General features: G+C 40.4%; 1 protein-coding gene across 1 annotated transcript in view; it reads right to left on the reverse strand.

Moving 5' to 3' along the window:
- Positions 1-1,034: 1,034 nt before the first annotated feature.
- The window catches only part of hmg20a (high mobility group 20A), a 43,180-nt gene continuing 26,382 nt past the window's right edge, over positions 1,035-17,832 (reverse strand). The window contains exons 6-11 of the mRNA XM_042343007.1: positions 15,932-16,070; positions 13,767-13,804; positions 12,864-12,939; positions 11,776-11,991; positions 10,986-11,118; positions 1,035-1,217 (exon numbers count right to left, since the gene is read on the reverse strand). Coding sequence (XP_042198941.1) covers positions 1,190-1,217; positions 10,986-11,118; positions 11,776-11,991; positions 12,864-12,939; positions 13,767-13,804; positions 15,932-16,070 — 630 coding nt within the window. The 3' untranslated portion in view covers positions 1,035-1,189. The remainder of the gene's footprint in view (positions 1,218-10,985; positions 11,119-11,775; positions 11,992-12,863; positions 12,940-13,766; positions 13,805-15,931; positions 16,071-17,832) is intronic.

The raw sequence follows: 17,832 nt of genomic DNA on the forward strand, positions 1-17,832 counted from the left end.
GAAAAGATTGAAAAACATTATCTTTCAGCAATTGATACTATTCATATGTTTAATTTTATTGTGGTTTCAGTATTCACAAAACAACCAGAATAGGTCTTATTTAAAGACCATGCAAGATTTCAAGAAATTCGTAACTCAATATTAATAGGACCTGGCTTTTCACTATCTACAGTAGAAAATCGGTTTCCCAATTAAATTTGAATTTAATATTTCACAATTCTGTACAATTTTAAATATTAAGGCTGAGAACATGAAGGATTCCGGGCCCCAGAATCAATAGGTTCAATACATCAATGCCCTAACTAATGCATCTGTCAGATGTAACACAAGCATCCTTCTCCTTGTGTATTTCCTTCGGATTTATCTCATTAGGAGTTGCCAAGAGTTCTTTTATTCACAACTTCTTTTTAATAATCCCCTTAAGGTTTTGTCTCTCTTTAATGTTGAACTAGAAAAGAACAATTAATCTCAATCAACCTAGATCGCAATATTTTCCTCTATATCTCCTGTATTCCCTCCCCTTCCAAAGACAGTTTTGTATCTCTGAGATCCCCTCTGACTCTAATATCCTATGAAGCATAAACCTGCTTTATAATCCCAGTGCTGTCTTGGCTGCCTCACTTAGAGGGAGCACAGTGATAGCCTGGGCTAATAGAAAAGTGCGGAAATATTTGTCAAAAATTGCAGGGAAATGTGAAAAATTTGCAGAGCCACTTTGCACGCAGTTATGTTGGGATTGTCTCTCGTTGTTAGTATTGGTGCCTGGTCTCTCGCAGGTCCGTTACTCTGCATTGCTCTAGCCTCCCTGCAGCAGCGCGGAGCAGAAACTATATTTTTAGCGGGTTTACAAGGGAAGGTGCTGTTTTTAGCGGATTCCGCAAGAAAAAAATGCTGCCGCACTTTTCTATTGGCCCAGGTGATAGCTGACAAGGTTATCCCATTGGCTGTAGAGGATTCTTTATTCATGTTTTAGTAACAACTTCAGACAAATTGTCCATCAGCCAATTAAGAATACCCTACAATTCTCACAAATCAAACAAATGTAACACAAGTCAAACACTTTGGGGGATTAAATTGTCCATATTACAACAAAACATAAAATGTACCCTCCATCCAACCCATATTCCTACCTGGAAATGAGTGACACTGACACAGGAAGCAAAAATAAAAAAATTCCAATTCCTCAGCCTCAATATTCTTTCTGTTGATGAGCACAACTAAAACAGAAAAGAAAACGGAGATTTATTATGATTCTTTCTCTAATCCTTGCAGCACACATGAGGAACAATCCTGTTAGAGATATAGGCTCCGAGATGAATACCCCGTGGGAAAGGCAACTTGTTGTTGTTATATGTTTGCCCCTCTTAATAATAATAATAATCCTTGCATTTGATGAGGCGCTTTTCACGTCGGGAGAACGTCCCAAAGCGCTTCACAGAACACACTGTAAAGTGAATTGACTGTATATTTGTGGGCGAACGCGGCAGCCAATTGTGCACAGCAATGTCCCACAAACAGTCGTAGATTGAAAATAACCAATTTAATTATTGTTTTTGGAGGGATTATTATTAGGCGTGTGGAGTAAGGAAACTTGTCCAAGGTTTCGCCCTGCCTGGAATTGAACTCAGGTCTCTCACTTGCAAAGCAAGTGCTCTAACCACTGAGCTACAGGACTCCACAAAATTAAATAATCTCTATTCAAGTAGAAGTTAGTTACCAGTAGTTTAATTTAGTAGTCTCTTATGTAGGATTGGCAGGGAAACAGAATTGCTCATACGAGATCCTAAGGTGTTTGAAAAACAGTAGAAAAGATGCAGCATAGATTCACTAAGTAGGAAGAGAGACTTGAGAAATTAGAGCTGCTCTAACTAGAGCTGACAAGACTAAGCGGTGGCCTGATAGAGGTTTTCGAGATTGTGAAGGTTTAGGATAAGCGTAATAGAGGCAATAATAATAATTATATTTAATGGTTGGTGAGTCAGTCATAAAAGGGCACACATTTAAGATAATCTCAGAAAGGAGGGGAGGTTAGAAAAAAAATCTTGATGCAGAGGGTGGTAAGAATGTGGAACCGTCTGGTGTAAAATGTAGTTGGGGCAGAATCCATAAATTATTTTAAAAAAGGAATTAGTTAGTTGCTTGAAGTGGAAGAACATTAAAGGTTTGTAAGCAAGAGAATGTGATTAGATAGGATGGCTCACGTTGAGAAAAACACCAGACATGTTTTTGTGCTGTAGCAGTCTATGCCTTTTCTTAACTTGATTGAATGAAGCCTGGTTAGAAGACAGGTCGCAGTTCATGTGCTCAACCACTTTTTTATCAATTGTGGTCCATGAGGGGTCTTTCAAGCAAGAGGCTGGTGCTACTAAATTAAGAAGATTTTGATTAAAATAACTGGCTACTGGTCAAGTAGTTTTGCATCTTTTATGTGCAACTTAACCTCAAGTCATCAAGTTGAGGAAAACAGAGTACTGCCATTATTTTACAACCCAAGTCCTTAAACAGTGTACAGGCAATTATAAATTATTATATTGGAAAGCACAGGTAACAAGCATCAATAACATAAGAATACAATTCCATTTAATCAAATCATTCCCGAATGGAGTGTTATTTACTTTTTTTAAAAAAAAACAAGATTTCAAAATCAACTTTAGTGTTTTGATTTAAGAATTGAATCCAGAGATTGGGAAGGACAAATGAAAGAACGTGGTCTTCTTTTCCAGCAATCCTCTGGCCCATATACTGCAGTTTCACATGGTTTTGTAACTGTATAATGAACAGCTGGTAAACAGATAATGATAAATTCCTCAACTTTTAAATCTTTAACATGGTTGTTTCACCAGGTAGCACAATATTAATGTTCACTTTCAAAAAATCAGCGAGCTCCCAGATTACGATGGGGGAACTGGCATTCAAGAACTCATCACAAATTGAGAATGATTAGAGAAGGAAAACATGCCAAGTCACTATAGAAAGAGGATTGGGTACTTCTTTACACAGAGGGTGGTTGGAATGTGAAATCTCAGTCACACACCATTGTTGTGGCAAGAGTCCATAATTTCTTTTTAAAAGTGAATTCAACAGATGCTTGAAAAGGAAACATTATAAATTATTGTATTTATGGGAGCAACAGGACAGTGTGATTAGCTTAGGTGGCTCAGGCAGAGAAAACCAGATGCTCACTTGAGCCAAATGGCTGTTTGCATTACGAAATATCACTAGTTTCTTCCTGTTCTTTCAGTAAGTTTTGCCAAGTTGCAATCACATTGGATCACAGCTCTGTCTCAATCCTAGTTGGCAGGCTGTAGCTGCTATTTTGATTTTCAGCTGCCAATCTTCTCTTCTCACTCCTTACTCCCCACCACCACCGCCACAACCATGACCTTGGCACAAAGGTAGCTTCCCAGGGAATGCCCATTCTAAAATTCTCATGGCGCAGTCTCCTGTGATCTCAGCAAGCAGGATGGAGATGTGGTGTAATGTGAATGCAGCATTAAAAGATGTTAGTGCAGTTTCATAATGCATCATGTGATAGTTATCACATCCAACACATTACAAATCACCACAAATTTCAACACTATGTTTAGTGAAAAAAAGACACAGGTAAAGAAATTTGTGTATGTAAAGAGAATTTACTTTCAGAATATTGTTTTGGAGTGGAGTTAAAATAGCCACTGTTCCCTTAAGATCCCATTTGAAAGAAGATCAAAAGAAGTACAAACTTGATGGTGCTTCTCTCACATGGTAATCACAGGACTTCAGTGTTGGAGGCACAGTGACTAACATTACAGAAATGTCCAGGCAACACTGTGAATGCAGTACTTGTGCAAAGAAATAGTTTCTTTTTATAAATACAGCCACTGGTTTGATTGTCACTGAAGACAAAAAAACATTTCAAAATGCATCAATAACGCTTTATATGTACAGGCTTGGCAACAAGACCCACAGTCAGGACCTTGTGACAGTGTTTATACAAGCATCATTAGTATACTTACAACCAGATTTAGATTTAAAAGGTTACAAAATATTTAACAAAGCCCATTATCAGTCGTCTCCATCTCTGATGGGCTGCAATGAGCAGCTATCAAGCAATCACGGAATCAGGGTGTGAAGGACAAATTTAGGGCAGACACCAGAAAGAATATTTTTACAGCAGCTGTAGCCTTCACTAGCACAGGTGTAGCCCCAACTGCTGTTCTGGTTATAATCAGCTTTATCAGCACAGACCAGGAATCACTCTACATTTTAACAAATAATCAAATTGAAAGCAGTGATGGTCGTCACTGTATGAACTATGGGTTCAGATGAAGATTTCATGGTCTTAGGAACTAAGTTACGATTCTGATTGAAAACCCTGGGTTTGAGGTAATGACATCCAGCAGAAGTTTTCATCTTCCATAAAGTCGTCTGATTCAAACTCTAAATAGCAATGCCAGCATTTTTGTTAAAAAGAATCCAATGAAACAGAACTTCAAAACCAAACCAGTTGATTCTCTGTGGTCCTTGGCCACAAAATTGAGTAAAAATCCTTGGAGCGATTTTCAATTATCCTCTCGTTACTTCCATGGATAAATGCGACTCTCATCAGCCCTCTCTGGCGGGGAGGAATATAAAAATTAGCAAGAATCCTGAGGGAACCCAAACTGGTTTTGTACAGGCTTTTTTCTGACCACATTTCCTTAGAGTGAGACAGATTATCAAAAATATTAGAGGCGTTAGCTTTCATAAATATTTTATTGAACTTCTGTTTTTAACACATGAACTTATTCTATCACTGCACTGCGTAATAGATATTCTGTGCTGATGCAGCAAAAAACATTCCAGAATATCATCTAATCTGCATCCAATCTACTGACAATGTTATGAGCCTGCTGCATTTTGTAACAAATTTTAGGACAATTTATGAAAAGCATGAGGTTTCCTCAGCAACAGTTTGTATGTCTAATAATAATAATAATAATAATAATAATCCTTGCATTTGATATAGCGCTTTTCACGTCGGGAGGATGTCCCAAAGCGCTTCACAGAACACACTGTGAAGTGAATTGACTGTACATTTGTGGGCGAATGCGGCAGCCAATTGCGCACAGCAATGTCCCACAGACAGGCGTAGATTAAAAATGACCAATTTATTATTGTTTTGTTTTGGAAAACAAATCTCAGAGATGCAGTTTTTCAGGATATAAAGGAATAAGTTTTCAAAGCAACATCCATATTTTGTCCTTTGAAGATTCCCATTAGTATTCTGAACACACTTAAGACAGCTGAATCAGAGACCAAGTCTTGCCACAAGAAAGGTGTACAATGATCAGTCATTGATAAGAGAATTGTGAGACTTAAATATCCATTCTTTTCATCCTCTGAAATAAAGCCTTCAAGTGAATGTGGAAGTGAGGACAGTTTTATGGAAATGGAAAATGATTTGTACTTCTGAAGGATGAAAATTACATGGAAAACTATTTGGGGTATGTCCTTAGCAGCAAGTCCAATCTGGTCCCTTTAACCTTCGTCTCTTGAAAGCAGCGACTCATGCAGGATTGATGCACTGTGGCAGTAGGCATTTTGGTCACTTAAGTGTGTGGTCATTCTTCACATTTCATGGCTATTTGTCTGCCCTGAGGCTTCGGACCTAAGGCAATTCCTGTGCTCACTAAGCATGTAGTTCCAACAGGGATTGCCAAACAGTAGGAATTGTGGCTGATTTTCTCCTTTCCCAGCCTCGAGACACTCCCCATTGAAACACGTACTTGGAATCAAATCTAGGACTGCCTTGATCTGTTTGTCTCAGTGTGAAATGACATATAGCATTTCTCATTCAGCCTTCACAGGGAAGAATTTTGAAAATTACATGTGAAGGAGGGAGTGAAAACCTGTAATTCAATCCCAGTGTTTAGCAAATCTACCCAAATCATGTAGTTTATTCATCATTTGCACCAGTTACAGACAAAACCATTGCCTTATACACCCATTCCTTGCTCTTTCTGTAAGTGAACTATTCAGCACAGCTCTAACAGCTTTTGTGCAACACGTGCACATATGTAATATTCCAATGTGCATTCCCAACACAAGTTGGATAAATAGGTCAAATCTGTTCTGAAACATATCATTCACTAAATAGGAATAATAGTTACAGAGTTGGTGGTACAGGCCATGTGAGTGAAATTTGAAGATTCAAATATATTAGATTTACAGTATTATTATTATTTCCTAGCTATTCCTATTCCTTTCCTCACCATGTATACTGTACATCAGAAACTCAAGCTCTCGTACCAAGGAGTCATGTTTTATTTCCTTTCTCTCTAACTTTCCCTTCTTTTCTTGGAAACAGTTACACAAGTGTTTATCAGTAATGCATCCAAGCAGCTATTCTTCATGTGTCAGCCTTGAATACGAGTGTTAGCAAGCTGTTTGATGATGGGGCTTTACAGTCAACCCCTGATCCTAACTTCACCAAGCGCTTTGAGACATGTAGAAGACATGATAAGGTGCTATATCAAATGCAAGGAATATTATTAAATATGCTTTCAGCACCTGTATGCACCTTCCAGCAGTGAAGGTCAACTAGTTGTGATCAACCCTAGCTGATTTCCCCCTCCCTAATACATCAGGCAGGCACTGATGTGCATTTGTAGCCCCAAATACGGAGTCAGAAATTAACTGATTCACCACAGACCAAAGCATCTTCCTGGTCTATCCAGCTCAGTTATTGGAGTGACATTTTATACTTTCTTTCCCATCTTGTACCTTGTGCCAGGCCTCCCTGTGACAGAAGGTTCACTGCAGCAGAGCTGATCAGACAGCGCCCACTGATCAGCGTTTTATGTGAAAGTCTTTTGTGGCTCAGTTGGTTTCAGTTCACTAATCTGGTTAATGCTGCCAGTAGTATATGTTTGTCTCAATGCCTTCCACTTAAGAGCAGCAGCAGTTCTGCAGCACCACAGATATTCGCAAATAGCAATTACTGATGAATAGGCTTGTTCTAGAATACAACAACTTGCACTTATATACGCCCTCCACCCAGGGTAGCATCTCAGAGCGCTTAATAGTGGCGGAGCCTGAATTCGAGCTGGGGGGGTGGTAGGGTAGGGGTGAGTGGGGGTGACTGTAAGCATGGTTGAAAAGGAAGGTTTTCAGGCAGTCAGGCAGGACTTGAAAAAGGGGAGGGGCAAGGCCAAGGGATTGAGAGAGAGTGTTCCAAAGTTTTAAGACTTCGTGACTGAATACGGGACCTCGAATGATGGAACGGAGGGCGCGAGGGACAAGCAGGAGGCCGGTGTCAGTCGAGCGGAGGTGCCAGGTAGTGGATTGGGGAGTGAGGAGGTCGGAGAGGTAGGGAGGTGCCAGAGAGGGAAGGGATTTGAAAACAAGTGCAAGGATCTTGAAGTCGATCAGTTCGGTAATGGGGAACTAGTGGAGCCTGGCCAGAACTAGTGAGGTAGGGTACAGAATTTGATCCAGGTAGCAGAGTTCTGAATGAGCTGGATTTTTTGAATAGTGCAGCTAGGTTGTGTTTGAGTAATCCAGGGCGGAGGTGACAAACGCATGCACGAAGGTTTTGGCTCCATTTGAGGTAAGGTGCAGTCAGAGGCGGGCAATATGGCGGAGGTGGAGGAAGGCTTCCTGGTAAGGGATTGGACGTGGGGAAGGAAGGACAGCTAGGGGTTGATCCAGACGCTGAGATTGCGCACTGGTTCGGTGAGTCTGAGGGAGAGGCTGGGGAGGATTAGGAGGTCAGATCCACAGGTGAGAAGACATTGATGGGAGCCAAGGAGTATAGCTTCCATCTTGTCCACATTCAACTGTAGGAAGCTTGCATTCATCCAGGCCCTGATGTCTACCAGCTAAGCTGATAGAACATCGGCAGACATGGAATTGCAGCTGGAGGAGGAAAAAGTAGATTTGTGCGTCATCAGCATACCTGTGGATGTTTACTCCCTGTCTGCGAATGACATCCCAACGGGGGACATGTAGATGAGGAAAAGAAGGGGGCCAGGAATGGAGCCCTGGCTTACCCCACAAGTGCCTGGGTGGGGCGGAAGGAGAAACCATTTGCTGAGATGAAGTGGAGGTGGTTGGTTAAAGTAGGACTCGAATCATGCGAGTGCGGTCCCACTAAGGTAGATGAGGGACGAGAGGTGGTGGAGGAGGATGGCATGGTCGACTGTGCTGAACACAGCAGAGAGATCCAGGACAAGGAGGCAGAGGGAACCTTGGTAACAGATAGAAAGAACATTGTTTGTGATTTTGACAAGCGCTGTCTCTGTGCTGCGGGCAGGGTGAAAACCAGACTGCAGGAGCTCGAGAAGGGAGAGGTGTGACCAATGTTGACCTGCAACAACGTATTCCAGGACTTTGGCAAGGAAGGGCACGTTGGAAATGGGACAGTAGTGTGAGAGGTTAGAGGGATCGAGGGTGGGGGTTTTGAGGAGCGGTGTGATAACAGCGGTTTTAAGTGGGAGTGGAATAGTGGTTGACCATGTTGGCCAGCAGGGAGTCTAGGACCTCTTTGCACTTGATGTTTGATGTGAGGATAGAGGAAGCTTGAAGGGGTGCACAAAGGACGTGATGGACAGTGGATTGTTTTTGGCCTCCAGGCCAAAAGCATGAATTAAGGAGTTCTCAACAACTCTGTAAAGCATTCAAATTCTGTTTCATAATATTCAAGATTGGAAACTGGTAGCGAATTATATTTGCAGAATTTTATGAATGGTTTAGGTTCTGAAAGGGTTAAATACAGAGAGCTGCTGGGATGGTGACTGGTGTTTTAAGCACATCAAATAAACACTGGTTATATTATGCATCACTTAGAATTGGCCGCAAAAGCGGTGGCAATCTGATGCACAGTGTAACCAAACAGCAACTACAAATGGCAGTGGAAACCACACTTGGAGCCTGGTAATGAGCCTTCTTGGTTAGACTTCAACTGTCCACTGAGAACACCCAAGTACAATTTAAAGGCTCCACTGTATCTTTTCACAAACTAATTATAGTGTCAAGTCTCAGTACAACTGAGGTATCCAGCCACTTCTCTTTATCCCTTTCTCACCCCAAAATATTAAACACACGTCATTTAAATAACAGAGTGACGGAACTGAAAATAGATTCCCTGAAGCTAAAGATTTATGGTGTTTCACATGTTAATGCTGTGACTGGCAGATGAATATATTCCCTCAGGCTGCCTGTGACTCATAGCTTAGATACTCTGCAATATCTTTTGTTTTCCCATGGGTTTGTTTTGGGGCCAGGACATTTTCTAATAGTGCAAGAATGGTCACTTTCACATGAGCTTTCCATTTGCACTACACTACTTTCCAAAAGCCCCCTATTCAAAAGTCCTAACCAGCTTCACTCAGAAGCTGCTTTCAAATCATTAATGAGGAAGGTAAAAAAAAAAAGCTATTAAGTGAGTGGATGATTTTGGTGATAAGCAATCAAGGCCTCCAATATTACAAGATCACATAGTAGTACAGAAACATTTGACTTCAGTCAAATTGTAGAATTAGAAGATGTCCATTCTTCTGGATAATAAGACGCAGGAATCCCCCTGCAGAACAACAAGCTTTCAGTCCAGCAGGACTAGGTGGGATATGTGGTTTATAAAGTTCTTCTCAGGCCCAACTCCAAGGCCTCAAGCAGTAGCTGATATTTCTTTCATTCCCGTTGCAAATCTAGGCAGGGTCCTCTAGCTTGCAATGTATCAGCCGTTTGACCTGGTGTCAATATCCCTGATAAAAGGACTGATTCAACTGCACCTGACAGTGGAGGGTAAGAAAGAGGAGAAAGCACATTCAAAAGGTTGCTTCATCAATCTACAAAGAATTCTACTGCACAGTTTTTAATGCTTCAAGCAGCATGGAAATGTTTAGATTTTATATCCTTTCTATGTCATCGGTCAAAAAGTCCATTCTGAGCAATGCTTTTTTGGCTATGTTTTGAAAAGAAACCAGATGAAAACATGCAAATATTTCTAATATTTCTGTTAAGAATAAAACCATTTTAAAGCAAGAGAGATCAATTTGGTTGGATATTGCAAAATAACAGAACAGAACTATCAAAGTTCAATCCTCTGTACTTGTCTAGAATGGTATTGTAAGCTAAATAAAAACAAAACTCAAGAGAGTCCATAATCAAATAATATTACAGAAATGAACCTGATTTTTGAATGCTCACAAGCAGATAAATATTTTAAATGGTAATCACCTTATGGTTAACTAGGTAAGAAATAGAATAGAATTAACTCAAGTTACTCAGCCATTTTTCATTTTTTAAACTGGAGGTTTTATCCACAAACTTCTAAACTAATGCACCAGAGTTATTTTGGCTTAACCTAGTCTTGCGTCTCCCAATGTGAATGTATTTCTGTAATCATATAGTTTTCAAGTCTTCTAGTCTTGAAAAACTATTTTTGGGTATTTCTCAGAATGTTCCATGAAGCGTTTATTTTCTTGCTCTATAACTACATTGAACAAATATCTAGTCAAATCAATTGACTGAATAATAACCCTTGCATTTAATATAGCGCTTTTCATGTCTTCCAGACATCTCAAAGCACTTCACAAAATATACTGTAAAGTGAATTGACTGTATATCTGTGGGCGAAACGCAGCAGCTAATTGCGCACAGCAGTGTCCCACAAATAGTCTTAGATTGAGTGACTAAATTATTATTTTTTTTCGAGGGATTATTATCCCCGGAAAAGCGATCTGCCAATCGACTAACAACCGGGTTCCTACTTACTGCTAGGTAAGCAGAGGCATGTGGAGTAAGAAGACTTGCCCTGCCGGGAATCAAACGCAGGTCTCTCACTTGCAAGGCGAGTGCTCTAACCACTGAGCTACAGGACTCCACGAATAGATCTGATTTGACTATTAAATAATACTACAGACTTTCCCACTTCTTGTCAATGATTTCACAGGGTGCAGAGAAGGGAATGAAGTGGAGTTAACTAAGTGGATGCAACAGATATTCGGAAGCTGCTTGCGTACCTGTCAAGTCGGCTCACCAAATCGCGCACTGTAGCAATGAGATTCTCATTGTCGTGGGGGCTAGACAGAATAACACTGTGCAGTTTCCTCATGTAGGAATCAATGGTGTCCAGCGTAGGAGTCTCACCACTCCCTATATAAAAAAAATGTGCCATGAGGGCATATGTTAATTTGAAGATGTTTTCCCAGTTCTATTAAAATCTGTACATAATAAATAGGAAAAATATTCTTTGAAGATCACTTGGCATATTTTTCTGAAAGTATGTGGTGGTTGTGCACAATTAGCACATCATGCCTGCATACTAACAATCTATTAAATCTTGTTCAGTTTATATTCTTCCCTTCTGTATTCCTTGTTGCCTTGAATGCACTGTTTCATGCTGAAATATGGGTCTCTAAGCACAAAGAATGTTTCTTCAAGTATCCCTCACCACCGCACAAGGTAACCCAGCACGAACCAGGGATATTCCTGAGCGGTCCAGCTCAATACTATGTTGTTCACTGAGCCAATGAAAGGACATGAGAAGCCTGATAATCCTCACGGTCTTATGCTAACACCATTGTCTGAAAATGTAAGATCATGCCAAATTTCAGAAAATTCTTAAATTGAATTATAATTTGGAAACCAATTTTCTGCAGTTCTTAAAGACTTGCAAATTAAACCTGAATTTAAGAAGATTTCAAAATACTGCATAATTTTAAATATGACCCAAAATGATATGAAGGCGCCTACTATGAGAAATAGTCTCCTCTCCCCCCACCACCCCACAAGTGTCAGGATCTCACATACCTGGCAACGGTACAGTGGCAAACGTGGATGTCAGTGCCTGCCGCAGGGCTTCAAGGTGCTGTTGAAGGACCCCTTTGAGGTTCCGCTCCTGTATCACATCAGTCTCTAGCTTCTCCACCGCCATCTTCATGCTCTCCACATGTTTCTGCAAAGCTGCATTTCTCTCTTCATATTCGATGTTAGATTTTCGCAGCTGGCGCAGTTCTTGTTCTCGGGCTGTGGAAAATTATTAAAATGTATGATTGGTTGGATGTGTAAGAAAGGTGTTCAAAAATAGTATTGTGCCAGGTCAGCTTTCTGAGTGAGTGTGTGCATGTGTGTAGGATTGTCACACTACAAAACTATTCAGGCCAGTTGTTAATCCCAGCGTCAATGGAGTTGAATAAGTGCTTGAACAGCATATCTGCCAGAAAAAGATCTAGAGACAGTTTTCTGCAGTGAATCCCCTGCACATTACACTGAATCACAAGACTGGAGATTAATCTCTTGAACACTCAAGTATTGTTTATTTTCTCATATCTTCTGGTGTCCTGAATTGTAAAAGTGAAAATATCTTATGTCTCAGTGAAAAATGCACCACACGATTTCCTACTAATCCAAACAGATCAGGAAGGTCTCAGCTCTGATCCCTGCTCTGTTATGAATTAATTTATATTACCCGAGGTTGTATTTGTCAGGACTGAGATCAGAAACTGGAACAAGGTTTTGTGGAAGGCAGCTGAACATATTTTAAGTTTACCCCAGCATGAGAGGACAGCAGAAAAAGGGCAAACTTTTTTTAAAAAAAAATCAGATAAAATCTAGCCTCAAAACTGGTAAGAAACCCCAACAATAAAAGCTCTCGAGTCATACAAGTACAAAAAACCTCTGGGACTTCATACTGATGTTTGTGCTGGCTATTTTAAAAGGAAATCCTTTCAGTCTAATTTACTTGCTCTTTCCCCAAATCTCTGTAGCCCACTAATGAGGCAGATAACACATAGCTGGAAATATGCAGATGTGATAATAATGCACAATTTGTGACTGTAATTTCTTACTGGCAAAGCAAAGGAGTAGGTTGTACAGGCTTTCATAGTTGCTCTTCTTACCTTTGCTGTGGTCCAAGAACTCCTCTGAGAAAATGGGTATGTCCAGAACAGCATTATCCTTCAGTTCAGCTTGTTTCTGCAAAGAGAATGATCAGACCTCGGATTATATGCGATGAGAGCAATCCACACTCACTGCCTGGGTTCACACAATGAGAACAGCCTACTTGGATGAAGTAAGAATACTGGAAGAGTAACCTTTGAACTGTATACATGAATCACCAATTTCAGGAAGATGGGAAAGGAGAATAAAAAATTGTCTAGTTGTTTTCAAATAATAGGTTAAGCAGGTTTTCCATTTCTCACACACGTATGTGTGACTAAGGAAGGTGAGGGGGGGTGGGGGTGTGGGCAGGTTTCCTTGCTTATGATTATCTGGAACTACACCACCGCTTGAAAGTGCCTGCGTGTGAACAGGATTGGGGTGCAGCTGTGATGCCCTCTGTGGATGCATATCTTGCTGTATACTGTAATGGTCCAGCCTCACACGAGCAGAATGACTATTTGGGAGAGGTACTAAGAGGGTAGCTGGTCCTCATGAAACCAGCCCTCAGCAGGAAGCAACATCTGAAGGAGGAGCGAAGGTAATGGGTGGGAAAATAGCCCTTCCCTGCCACTGAACACTGTTCCAACAAAACTGAGAAATCATTGAGGAATTCTCATTCATTTGTGAATTTATTTATGTGGCACTTTGACAGGTAGCTCTTGTAGTATTGATCAGAAAACATCAAAGCCTGAATCCACTTCTGGATGAGGAGAGATAAATGGGATATGTGATCAACACCTAAAGTAACCTAGACAAAACATGCATTTAGCTGGAACAGTTTTCACTTTGTAAAAGTGGAAGAGTAGATATTTTACATTAGTATAGGACTGAAAGGCCCTTACTAAGAAACAGGGTTTTACCTCAGTTCCAGGAATGTTAGCAGACTCATACCCTTCATCTGTAAGGGAAACAGAAGTGACTGCAAGCATTAGTAGTGGGAACAACTGATTCACATACAACACACAGGACCACAAAGCACAAGCCCGAATCATCATGCATTCATTAAATTTTGCAAATCGGTCTCTGTGCTTTCAAAATAAATGTTATCCAATTTTATACAGATAACTCAATTTTAAATTAAAAATGCAAGTTAAAATTGCAATAATTCTTCCAAACGTAAAATATGGAAAGCAAAGCAGTTACTCTCATTAGCAAAACCATTACCAGGAGTACATAAAGCAGATTAATATTAATTATTTTGGAATGTCAGCAAAGTTCTCACTGCCATCTGTGCTTACATAGTACAGTTCACTGTCATGTCAGGGAGAATCTATAAAATGGCTACCAGTGGTCTGAATAACTGAACAATCTCCATCCTCACCACACCCCTCATCCCCCCATGCCCACCCACCCACCCACACACACTCCATCTCCTGTATTAATAGGCTCTGAAAGACTAGTTCAGCTATCCTGTGGAATGTTAACCTGGCAGCAAAGCTGCTGATGCAAGCATCTGGATTTGTTGGTTCAAATTTCTGCTCTATAATTAATATTGGTATTGTCATATCCTATGATGACATCAGATCTTATGCACAACTTGCAGGAAGTTGGAGGATATAAGAAGTATGTTGCCTGCTTTACGTATTAAGAGAAGCACTGCAAATGAACAGGACATCAGAGTGCTTTACGAGTGGGAATTTAAAACCATTTTATACACTTTTCTTTAGCGATTTTCTTGCTCAACACATTGTTCTTGAGCTAAGCAAACAGACAGGGAATCTGCTCCGAGACCTCTTCCTCCTTCAGACCTCTTAACTGGATGTTAGGAGGTCTGGAAACTTGCAGTCCAGTGAGCTTCCCATGTGGGGAAATCAATCACAAGCCAGCTCTCAATATTGTAAAACACAATTGCTCAATCAGACAACTAAATATAAGTTTACATCTGAATCAAGAAGCATAGAAATCTCTGCTTACTCACTTAGGTATCTATTCTTCAGGCCTGATATTGGACAGCGGAGTGGAAAGGGGAGGGTGGGGTGTCATTTCTGAACCCTTCTTTCAATCAAATAAAGTCTGATCTTGTTTTCTCCCTTTCTCCCTCAACACACATTCCAAAAGTGCTAGATTTAGATCAGAAGGGAGATTCCTTGCCGATTCTTTGGGACACTACAGTCAAGCAAAATATGCTCATCGATAGAGACTGGCATCATGGACCTGGTGCTAACCAGTGGTTAAAACTGATTAATCTAACATGAAGAGGTGCCCCCACCTGCTGAACCATGCTCCCTAACACAAGTTTAAACAGGAGAATACAGTAGTTACAAAATTACAATTAATGTGTGGCAATGAACTAGTTGAACACATGGGAAGGGAAGTAATACAGTTATTAAACAGTGAAATATGTGGGTGAAATTACTTTATGTAACAATTGAGCAGTCAGTTCTCGAGAGCACATTATTTATAAAAAAACATTTCCAATTGGGAGATGTATTAAGATGTGCACAATCATGGACTTGAGTTTTAAAACAGCGCATAATGAGTGCAGGGACTTTGACGAAGTGCCTTTCTAATGGGGGTATTCTTCTTGCATATGCAAATTGTGACATTTTTACACTTAGTGGAATTTTTTGTTTTGTGCATAGAGCAGTGGGATGTTTGCCTACAAAATACGGTCATTACACTTTGAAACGTTCTGATGTGAAAGGCACTATATAAAATGTGATGATTATTACCATTACTATTATTTGTTTCTGTACAGTGAGGCCCAGTTCAGCTGTACTGACAAAGGGGAAAATCAAGTGAAGGAAATGTACCTTCACATAAACAAGGAAACAAACCAAAGGAAGAATTAACTTAAGACTCCTCTCCAGCAACTCAGAGTGGTTATTTATGGAATGCCAATTAGAAGCCAAGTATTTCACCACCTGAGTGAAGTGCCTCATCTGGGAAACTGAGCTAAAGAAGGAAAGAGGGCAAAATGCTGAATTTTGATTTTACAGGAAAAATATTGCTGAGTTAATTTTACCCGAGTGATGAATCTCAAAAACCATTTGATGAGTTAAATATCAGTCCCATTGTTATTTACCTTGGGTGTGGATGAGGTCTTTCACATGCTGTTTGTCCTCTGCTTTCTGGTTAAAGAGTTTGTAGGCCTCAGTTTGTTGGTATTGTTCCAACTCTTTCATGTAACGTTCTTTGTCTCGCTCTGCCTCATCTAAATAATGCTGGGCAGATAAAACAAACTGATTACGAATTCACACAGCTATGGGGATAATGCTGAAAGATCAAGTATGCATTGGAAGACAAAAAGCATGGAGACGTACAAATGGATTAGTTATTTATAGGGATTCAGCTCAATTAGTTATTCACTGGGGGACAAGTAAGTGCAGATGAATGAAAATTTCAAAGGGTTATTGACTGATTACAAATCTGTAGGGTGGTGCTGGGTACCAGGAACATTGACTAATAAGGCACTGGCAACAGTCTGAAATTTGGTCCACACTTATTGCTGAAATAAAAACACATTACAGATTAAAATCCTAGAGGCAGTACAGAGAGTCGCAATGTTAGAGGGTTATAAAATAAGGCTAGTTATTACCCTGGAAAACAGACGTGTCAGAGGGAAATTTACAGAAATATGCAAGAAGCTTAATATTGGATAGATAAAGTAAATGCAGAACAACAGGTAACAACAGGTACAGCAAGCAACTAGGAAGGCTAATGGCATTTTGACATTTATTGCAAAAGGGTTAGAATACAAGAGTAGGGAAGTCTTACTGAAACTGTACGAGGCCCTGGTGAGACCACACCTAGAATATTATATGCAGTTTTGGTTTCCTTATTTAAGAAAGGACATACTTGCCTTAGAGGGGGTGCAGCGTAGATTCACCAGGTTAGTTCCTGGGATGAGGGGGTTGACCTATGAGGATAGGTTGAGTAAACTAGGCCTATATTCTCTCGAATATAGAAGAATTAGGGGTGATCTTATAGAAACATAAGATTCTTATGGGGCTTGACAGAGTAGACAGTGTGAGACTGTTTCCTCTGGTAGGAGAATCTATAACTAGGGGTCACAGTCTTAAGATGAAGAGTCAGCCCTTTTGAACAGAGTTGGGGAAACACTTCTTCACTCAAAGAGTAGTGGATTTATGGAATTTACAGAAGGCTGTAGATGCTCAGTCCTCGAACATATTCAAGACTGAGACTGATAGATTTCTAAAGGATAGAGGGATTAAGGGATATGGGGACAAGCTGGGCAGATGGAGTTAGGTTAGGTCGAGTCCTGTAGCTCAGTGGTTAGACCACTCGCTTTGCAAGCGAGAGACCTGAGTTCAATTCCAGGCAGGGCGAAACCTTGGGCAAGTTTCCTTACTCCACACAGAGCCTAATAATAATCCCTCCAAAACCAAAAACAATAATAAATTGGTCATTTTCAATCTACGACTGTTTGTGGGACACTGCTGTGCGCAATTGGCTGCCGCGTTCGCCCACAAATATACAGTCAATTCACTTTACAGTGTGTTCTGTGAAGCACTTTGGGACGTCCTCCCGACGTGAAAAGCGCTATATCAAATGCAAGGATTATTATTATTATTAAGATCTGCCCGATCTTATTGAATGGCAGGCCAGGCTCGAGGGGCCGAATGGCCTATTCCTGCTCCTAATTCTTATGTTCCTAACAATACTTTCAGATACAGGATGAGAGGGCACAGATTCAGGACTGTGAAAGGCATGATTAGGACAGGCATCAGGAAGTTTTTTTTAAAACAAAGAGTAATCAGCGGCTAGAATTAGTTACCAGGAATGGTGGTAGAAACCAGGATAAGGAAATATTAAAGAACAGCTGGATATTTAATGGGAAGCAGGAGGTTGGCATTCTGGAAGGGTAAAATAAAAACAAAAGGTCCACAACCAAATCTCTCTTTGAGTTGATAGCATTTCTTCTTGATCCCAAAGGAACTGATCTGCGCAAAGAAGGTTGTGTCA

Source organism: Callorhinchus milii, unplaced genomic scaffold (genome assembly GCF_018977255.1).
Source record: "Callorhinchus milii isolate IMCB2004 unplaced genomic scaffold, IMCB_Cmil_1.0 Scaffold22, whole genome shotgun sequence".
Classification (NCBI taxonomy): domain Eukaryota; kingdom Metazoa; phylum Chordata; class Chondrichthyes; order Chimaeriformes; family Callorhinchidae; genus Callorhinchus; species Callorhinchus milii.